This window comes from Salvia hispanica, chromosome 5 (genome assembly GCF_023119035.1).
Source record: "Salvia hispanica cultivar TCC Black 2014 chromosome 5, UniMelb_Shisp_WGS_1.0, whole genome shotgun sequence".
Lineage (NCBI taxonomy): Eukaryota > Viridiplantae > Streptophyta > Magnoliopsida > Lamiales > Lamiaceae > Salvia > Salvia hispanica.
In genome coordinates, this window is record NC_062969.1 from 2,051,138 (window position 1) to 2,060,660 (window position 9,523).

At 35.3% G+C, this 9,523-nt stretch overlaps 2 protein-coding genes across 3 annotated transcripts; one reads left to right on the top strand and one right to left on the bottom strand.

Annotated features, from left to right (window-relative positions):
* Window positions 1-1,341: 1,341 nt before the first annotated feature.
* LOC125187664 (cytochrome P450 CYP72A219-like) lies at window positions 1,342-4,271 on the bottom strand. The gene is made up of 5 exons (XM_048084290.1): window positions 3,939-4,271; window positions 3,613-3,827; window positions 2,965-3,212; window positions 2,480-2,852; window positions 1,342-1,839 (listed from the first exon to the last, which is right to left on the bottom strand). The coding sequence occupies exons 1-5, from the start codon at window positions 4,213-4,215 to the stop codon at window positions 1,414-1,416; spliced, it is 1,539 nt and encodes a 512-aa protein (XP_047940247.1). The 5' UTR covers window positions 4,216-4,271; the 3' UTR covers window positions 1,342-1,413.
* Window positions 4,272-6,211: 1,940 nt separating this feature from the next.
* LOC125187040 (chaperone protein dnaJ C76, chloroplastic) lies at window positions 6,212-9,523 on the top strand. Of its 2 annotated transcripts, none has more exons than XM_048083549.1 (9): window positions 6,212-6,536; window positions 7,805-7,933; window positions 8,017-8,146; window positions 8,327-8,447; window positions 8,531-8,612; window positions 8,719-8,802; window positions 8,893-8,931; window positions 9,062-9,170; window positions 9,245-9,523. In XM_048083549.1, the coding sequence occupies exons 1-9, from the start codon at window positions 6,315-6,317 to the stop codon at window positions 9,370-9,372; spliced, it is 1,044 nt and encodes a 347-aa protein (XP_047939506.1). In that variant the 5' UTR covers window positions 6,212-6,314; the 3' UTR covers window positions 9,373-9,523. The 2 variants fall into 2 exon arrangements, with proteins under 2 accessions (XP_047939506.1, XP_047939507.1); XM_048083550.1 differs by having other exon boundaries at window positions 6,215-6,536; window positions 8,749-8,802.

Genomic DNA, 9,523 nt, shown 5'->3' on the forward strand with positions numbered 1-9,523 from the left:
TAATATCATTTTTTTACTTGTAGTTAAGTACTCAATAAAAAATTTTAATTTAAAATTGCATGAGAAGTATGTGCACATTGTTATAAATGACACACACAATAAAAGCAATAAAAGAGGAAAAAACAACACCAAAATTGATGCAATTATAGCCGACGAAACTGAAAAAGTCACAGTTTAAATAGATAACATAATTATACCAAAGTTAACACATACCATAGTTTTGTGTAGCATTGTGATAGATGGGATTAGCTCTAGGTGCAATATCATTGGAAAAACTCATAGGTTTGGACCCAGCTTCCTTTATAATGCTGCCTATCTCTTTGAAATCTCCAAAGAAAAGCTTGTAAGAATTTCCCTTGAAGCCCTGCTGCCGGAGGAGTTTTTCGAGTTTTTTGGGAGTAAACCACACCCAATTTAATAGTTTCCATAGATATATTAGAGCTACAACAGCGCAAGAAATTGATGTTAACAAGATGCAAACATACATACTTTGTTGATTTCAGTTAGTGTTTGCAGTGTGTAAGCATAGAGAATTTATAGATGATGATACATATTTTTAAATAATTTAAGAATTAGTTGGAATGAAGGTTTGGTTTGTTGTGTAATTCGTGTGGATTCTTTAATTTTCAATCTGTCATTTTCAACGGGAGCTGTATGATTAAGTGACTCGAATTCCCAACCTATTAGATGGAAGGAAAACGTCTTACCAATCAAGCTCGTCAAACTGTTTGAATTGGTTGACGCTTCAAGTTTTCTAACAATATATTGACTAATTTCTTTGTCAATGAGATTTAAGATCTTTGGTAGTATATAATATATAATTGTACAAGAAAAAGCTGTTTATGTTTTTTAACTAACTAATCAAAGATACTAATTTATTGCATGAACCATGCCGAATCAGTCAAGATCATAGATTGCAATTGGATATTTTAATTTTTTAATGCATGCTTTAATGTGGAGTGAAAAATAAGGAGTAGTATTCCTAAAGATATTTGCATGAAAAAGATAAGTAAAATAGAAAATAATAAGAGTGAAAAAATAGTAGTGGGAACAGAGAGTAAAATAAAAACAAATAATGTAGATAAAAGTCTTCTTTAAATTATTCTCTCTTACTTTAATCTTTATCCACTTTAACTATTTATTATTGTTTTTCCAAAATGAGTAAAAAAAAAATGAGAGGGAGTATAAGTTTAAATTGTCAGGCTCATGTGTCTTTATAAAAGAAAGAAAGTTATCGCTATTGAGTATTAATTGTGGACGCTTAATAAGATAATTGTTGCATGGTATCGCGGAGGGATGAGTTATTAAAATTTAGGAATAAATAATTTTTATGTTGAATAGTTAAACGAAATCAAAATTATTGGAAACGTATATTGAAAATTATTAGAAACATATATACCTATTTTTGAAATTCTATAGTTTTGTAAGCATCAAGTGCGCTCCATACTGAGGCTGGAGTGTGATGACTGGATGAGGAGCATGCGAATACGACGACGACAGCTGGAACGAATACCGCTGCAGAATCATAGCCATCGCTGTCTTAGTTTCCAACATAGCAAATTTTTGGCCGATGCATATCCTTGGCCCCCATCCGAAGGGGAAGTAGGCTGTCTGCCCCCGCACGGCCTTCTCCACGCCTTCATTGAACCTCTCGGGTTTAACTTCCGTTGCATCATGACCCCATATTTTGGGGTCATGGTGCAATAAAATCGCAGGCAGGATGAGCTGGACTCCTGCCGGGATGCTAACCCTTCCGAACCTACATTCCTCGTGATGAGTTCGAGCAAGAACAGGCACCGGTGGGTATAATCTTAGAGCCTCATGCAAGATCATGCTAACCTAATTGACCATGAAAGAATGAGTCAAGTCAATTAGCAAACCATGCAAATGAAATAATATTAGTTGTAATTGATTTTTTCATTATACAATTCCCTTGTATGTTGTGACTCTATAAAACATTTTAAGTGCATAGCAAATAATTCAATACAAAATCAAGAGAGATTTTCCCAAATATGGCTGGTGTGGATACTTTTAACATGGTATCAGAGCTTACCTCATGCTCGAGCCGAATGTGTCGTAAGAGGTAACAAGGTCATGTTGAGATATTAACAAATACGAATAGTTCACATGTGAGGAGACATTGTTCAGATATTCGCATGTGAATTCTCCCACTTTGAAAATGTGAAATAAAAAGAGATCAACTTAAATACCTAAAGAGTCGCTACTTCTATCAACAATTTGGTTGATCTCTCGACCGTGTATCAAGTATGCTTAAATAAATGACACCGCACTCGACCTCTATAAAATCTAACACAACTTACATGCATTTTATCAGGATGAAACATGATAAACTTAATACTCCACTTACACGTATGCTTCAATGAATGATACCGTACGTGTAACTATCAAGCATGCTTGAATGAATGTTACCTTACTTACTCGGCCCTATAAAGTAAAACACGAGAAACTTAATACTTACAATTTTGAGGTGGTTTAGTTCTTGAAAATTAGGTTTGGCCCTCCCAAACACTTGCAGAACCTCGTCTCTAGCCCGATCCTGCCACTCGCCATGCTTGCTCAACAAGATCATCATCCAGACGAGTAGGGAAGCCGTGGTCTCATGGCCTGCGAAGTAGAATAGTTTGCACTCTTCTATCACTTCCTCAATGCTCATTCCCAACCCATCATTTCCATGTTCTTTGAAGTTGGATTCAAGTAGCAGTCCCAACAAGTCATTGCTGTATGTTTCTTCTTCCATTGCCTTTAATCTTTTCTTGATCATACCAAGCAATATTGATTCTATTTCACTCTTAGTTTCTTTCATCCTCCTGTTAAATCTCGTGGGCAGAAACCTGGCCACGAGATTTAAAGCCATTAAAATAAGCAAATGTTAAAAAGTACTAATTTTTACGTTAACCTAATTATATATATATGGATTGGAGTAAAGACGATGAACATGTGCACCTGTATCCGGGGATGTGAACAGAGCGATGGGCTTCCATAATGTGCTTTGCTTGCTCTCTCTGCAGTTCAGACATCTTCCTCGCTTGCTCGTAGCTACTTCCAAACGCTGTCCTTGAAATCACGTCGCTCGTCATGGTTTGGAGGTAAGGCCAAACATCCACTTCACAACACCCTTCATTTGATCCTACAATCTCATCCCATTTGCTCAACATTTCACCACAGCTCAAGTGAAATGCAGGAACCATATGCTATACTTGCAAAAGTCATCAAAATACAAATAAAGTTGCAATTTAATTTAATTTAATTCTTCTCATCATACATATAATTTAGTTGGGACAGAGAAAATACTATGTTATTTTTATAGGGGCTAAATATAATTTCATTACTAAAACGCGCCTAATACATGAATAAGAGGCCAATCAAACTTTAGTGAGGTTCTATCACACAATCAATTAATAATAAGTTAAATCTCTAACAACTCAACATTTTCGACATAGGACAATGAATAGTACAATTCATTCATTGAAGCGTACTGACCAACAAAATCCGGTGAAGTTCCAAATCAAAACAACTGAATATTTAAGTTAATCAGTTATCACTTCACATTTTTTACGCGAAACAACTCACACGTAAATATCTCAACAGTACCTTGAGTTTCTCCGCATGGAAGGCGGGATTGATGAGTCGTCTATGCTTGGCCCACTCATCCCGCTCGAGTGATAAAAGTCCCCCAGCAAGAAGTGTAGTTAAAGGGCTTCTAGGCTTTTGAAAAACATAATTTTTCGACATAATCTCTCTTATAATCTCCGGAACCATGACCAGTAACGCAGGCTTTGGCCCAAACCAGACAAAGCAATTCTCACCTGCAGTTTAATTAATTTAATTTAATCATTTTCAAGATTCCCAGTTAAGAAATATTGCAAGATGAATTAAGAATTTAAGATCCATATATTTATAAATAAATATATGTATACCATGGTTTGTGATAGCTTTGTGGAAGCTAGGGATGACTCTAGGAACAATATCATGGGAGAAAACCATGGCTTTAGACCTGGCTTCCCTCCTCGTCATGCTCGATTCTCTCAAATCTCCGTAGAAGAATCGGTACGGATTCCCACGGAATCCCTGCTGCCGGAGGCGCTTTTCGATGCTTCTTGGAGTGAACCATAGCCAATTCAAGATTCTCCAGCCATAGAATAAAGTGGCTGTGACAGAGCAAGAAAGTATGAGTGTGCTGATCAAATTATCCATTTTTCTGATGTTGTTTTCTTCATTCAAAGTGAAAAAGAGAGGATGCGTATCAGTATATGTGAAAAAGAGAAGAGGGCAGAGGAGAAGATGAGATCAAGTGATCAACCAACTGTAGATATAGTCAACCAATTATAACTTTTTTCCTTTGTTCTTTTTGGTCTCAAATTCTCAATTGTATTAGGTGTAACAATATTTAAAACTAGTCATATTGAAACTGACTTAAATTTAATTTAAGTTGACGAACAATATTTGATTTTCGTTCCATTTACTCTACTAGGAGTACATAAAAGATAGTAGGCCCAATTTAGTTGGTAGTTTAATAACGAAATGAAATCATTAATATTCCTCTTTAAAAAATTAATAAACTGGTAAAACTGAAATCTAACTTAACAAATTCGTAAAAGTGAAATCTAACAGACTTTATGATACAAATAAAATTGAAAATAAGTGAAAACTTTATGAGAGGGAAAGAGTATTATATTTTTGACATGATTGGTTGGAGGTTTAAAACCAAAAAGTATTGTTTTATTATGTCAACAATTTTTTTTTTATCAAAAGTTGTTTTATTGATTGTAAATACTGGGTTTTTTTTCTAATGTTTATAATATTATAATTCGAAACTAGGACTAAATCTATATTCTTAAAATGAGTAGATGAGATTAAAGCTCATAAATTTCAATAAATAGTAAACAAAATATCAACAAAAAGGAAATATCGTCATTATGTTATCATGTGATAATTTTCGTGGATGTTTTTTTATATCAACATAGTGTATTACAAATATCAACAATATGACATAAGAATATAAACACAAGTACAAGAAAATATCAACAAAGTTTTATTGTTATTTTACCTACACTATATTGAGATTTTGCATACATTATATTGAGATTTTTTTTTGCATCTGTTGATAAAATCTGTTTATCAACATGTACGAAAATTAAAATATAATTTATCAAATTTCATTACACGAACATCGTCGGAACATATGCAATTGAGGTATCGTTGGAATCCTTATAAAATTACCTTTAATTTCATATATTTTTTGCGAAAAAATAATTTAAATCGAGGGAGTTACATAAATTTAAAGTTTTGAGATGATTTTAATGAGAGGGAATTGACATTAATAGTTTATTTAATAATTATTTTAATTTAAAATATAATTCATATAACATTATTTCAATCACTAAATCTTCTAATCTAATAGCTAAGACCTGGTCTCGCTAGTTAGCAATCGATCATCCTGTACCACTAAATCTTCTAATCTAATAGCTAAGACTTGGTCTCGCTAGTTAGCAATCGATCATCCTGTACGTAAAAACTTTTTTAGTTTTATATAAATGATCAATATTTTATTTGCATGAAGCATTGGCAAGTGCATTAACATTAATACAACAACAAGTGGCAATGCAAAACTGTGTAATACTAAAAAATAACCAAATTACAACTCTAATCTTTCTCTCGAATACTCATGTCCAAGCATAATCTTAAACTTTAATCAATCAAAATTCTTTAGACATGAAAAGAAAAGCATACCCTTGATTTAGCCAGTATAAAAGCACCTATTTTGATTTAAGAATTTTCTTTTTCGGACCATTAATCAAGACCAAGCAGGCAATCACAATCTATTTATCTTTTTGGACCATCTTGTTTTCCTTTTTGGCTATTCCTTTAGTTATTATAACTCACGCCACTTTTCCAAATTTTTTAAAATATCCATTTGTAAAAGTTCTAAGCAGTGATCAATTATGCAATAAACCCCACAAAGAAGCTTAATCCAAAATAAGCTGCAGCCTTTGTCAAAAAACGTAGTCTTGAAGAAGAAGAATCGTGCAGCAACAATCCATAAAGCGTGGAGGGCCAAAATTCCCACGTCCTGACACGTGCTTTCTTGTCTGGATTCCCCCTCACTCCAGAATCTATGGCATTCCTTTTGCCATCTCAGCATTTCCTCCCACTCCAAAATACAACTATTTATTTCGTCCATTACAATTCACATACCGCCAAAATATCTCAGATTTTGATCAATTTATTCCAGACCCTCTTTTTCTTGCACCTAGCTGAATCGATTCTAGGATTTTGTGATTCTTTTCTCTGCAATGGCTCAGTTACTGCCGCCAGTTTGCACAGATGCACTCAAATTTCAGAATCCATTGACAAGTTTGTGTCCAAGAAGCAGATGCGCTGCAGCAGGAAAAAATAATGTGGGGTGGAGCAGCTATGGAGGGAAGAGGAAAGGGGTTGGGAGAATCAGGGTTGCATCTCAGGAATCTGCTTCTTCTGAGGATGTTGCAGATGATTATTATGCTGTTTTGGGTCTGGTAATGATAAAAATCTTGTCTTTAAACTTGTCTTGCCTCAAATTCTTTTTTTTTTGTTAGTCTTGATGTATTAGGCTTTCCCAATTGTCGTGTTTTATGTCCTCTATTATGCTGTTTTGGGTCTGGTAATTATAAAGATCTTGTCTTTGAACTTGTCTTGCCTCAAATTCATTTTGTTTGTTAGTCTTGATGTATTAGGCTTTCCCAATTGTTGTGTTTTATGTCCTCTGTTATGCTGTTTTGGGTCTGGTAATTATAAAGATCTTGTCTTTGAACTTGTCTTGCCTCAAATTCATTTTGTTTGTTAGTCTTGATGTATTAGGCTTTCCCAATTGTTGTGTTTTATGTCCTCTGTTATGCTGTTTTGGGTCTGGTAATTATAAAAATCTTGTCTTTTAACTTGTCTTGTCTGATATTCATTTAATTTGTTAATCTTGATGTATTAGGTTTTCCCAATTTCTGTGGTTTATGTCTTCTAGTATGCTGCAGATGATTATTATGCTGTTTAAGGTCTTGTAATGATAAAAATCTTGTCTTTAAACTGTGTCAAATACATTTAGTTTGTTACTCTTGATGTATTAGGCTTTCCCAATTTCTGTGTTTTATGTCTTCTATTATGCTGCAGATGAATACTATTTTGTTTTTGGTAAAATCTTGTCTTTAAACTTGGTTCAATTTCATTTAGGTGGTGTTCGGTTTATTAGGCAAGATAAGAGTGTGATAAAATATGGGATAAGTCACAATAAGATTTGTCTATGACTAAATTAGTCACAGGGGTGAAGGTTAGATGGTTTATCATGAGATATAATCTAATCTTGGCATTATGGAGGCGGCCCAGATACATTGTCAGGGGCCAAGCTTTTGAGAGAAATGCAACCAAACAAAAGATAAGATTAGTCATGGCCTTTAATCATGAGTAATCATGGCAACCGCACCGCCCTTAGTGTGTTAATCTTGATGTATTGGGCCTTCCCAGTTTCCGTGTTTTATGTTTTCTATTATACCATAAGAACGAAAAAAAGGAAATTCAGAAGTATAAAGCTTTCTAGGTGTTGATTAAAGGATTAGTGGTTGCGATTTGGCTTTTTTGGTAATGATGGTAAGGATTGATATGTTTAGTCTATTTTCAAGAAATTGTGAAGCAATTTGATTGGTATTTCAATGGTGAATGATAAGGGTGAAGTGTTTGTTACACACTCATACTGACATTGTGATTAAGATGATGATTGATTTTTCATTTCTCTTTTTGATTCTTGAATGTACCATAGCTTCCAGATGCGACCCCGGAGCAAATAAAGAAAGCCTATTATAATTGCATGAAATCTTGCCATCCAGATTTGAGTGGTGATGACCCGGAGACAACGAATTTCTGCATGTTCATAAACGAGGTGTACGAGGTAAGTTCCATTTTATGGATTTCTTGGGTGAGTTTGTAACTTCTGTTGGAAACTGATCTTCTATTCTTTCTCCTCTGTTTTAGATTCTGAGTGATCCTGTCCAGAGAATGGTGTATGATGAAATCCATGGATACGCTCTCACTGCAATCAATCCGTTTTTCGATGATTCCAGCACGAAGGACCATGTCTTTGTGGACGAGTTTAGTTGCATAGGTAAGCTTGCCATCACTTCTGTTCTACTTTGACATTTCATTTTAGAAATGTCTTTCGAGTTCAAATTGTGGATAGTTCTCTACGACAAGTATGTCGTTTAAATGCAAAATGGAACGAGCAAAATCTGCATTGTATACCTTTAAGTTGGCAGTGTCTGATTTCTTCCGTTTCTTCGCATAGGCTGCAAGAACTGTGCCAACGTTTGCTCGGAAGTTTTTGCCATTGAGGAAGACTTTGGAAGAGCCAGAGCTTATAACCAAGCCGGGATGCTTGACAAAGTTCAGCAAGCAGTTGAGAGCTGGTAAGTTTCTTTGTATTTCTCTTTTTCGGATACCAATTACTGGAATTTGTTATGACCTGTAGTCCTGTACGTATTCATTTCAGCCCCGTTGATTGTATTCATTGGACTTCTGCTGCTCAGTTATCGCTGCTGGAAGATGAAATGCGCAGAGTAGAAAGAGTGAATGTAAGAACGCATCGTGGTATTTATGTTCCGTTTTATGCAGAATCTTTTCTAATTTCATCATCTTGATATTCTGTCGTGATAAAGCATATACAGTTTTTTGCTGTAGCTTATTTACAAGCGTAATAATGCTTATCAGGTCGCTCTGATGCTCTCGGGCATGGGCTCAGGATCTTCAGATGTCTTTCGGATGGTAAGATTGCCAAACTATTAACATAGTATATTGTATCATCCGATGACACGCTTTGAGGCTATGCGCGTGTTAATACTCTTGCTTGTGCAGGCGAGCGGTAGATGGGAAAAGAGACAAGCTAAAGTATTGGTAAGGACCCTTATTCAATATGGTCTGATTTTCTCGGACAAATTGGACATCGAGTGAATGAGTTCAATAGAGAGATTTGGTTTTCGACTTGTTATGGTTACAGTGCTTGAAAACGCCTCGTTTCTTACAGGCACAGGCTAAAGTGAGGATGATGAAGCAGAAAGATTCTGGCCAAACTCCGACTTATTGGGACAACCTTTGGGGCAACACGAAAGACTACGAAAGTAAAGCTAATAAAGGTATAAAGTTCATTTTCCCTTGAGTAAGATCTCAATGGAACTATGCTGAAAATCTTCTTTATTTTGTGTTGCAGAGGAAGAAGTGAAAGAGAGGGCAGCACGAGCTGCTGCAGCTGCCCGTAGATGGAGAGAGTATTCCAGGAGAGGCGCGGACAAACGTCCTACATACAAACTTCCAGAAGCCGTCTCTAACAAGGAGTAGTGGTAAGCGTTGTTAGTTCTAGCTCGACCACCCTCGTATATACGTACATATGCATATATGTAAATGCGATTGATCATTCATTCGCTGCATCGTATGCAGAACTGTATATATAACCTTGTTATACATAATTGAGACTTTTAGCATTACAACA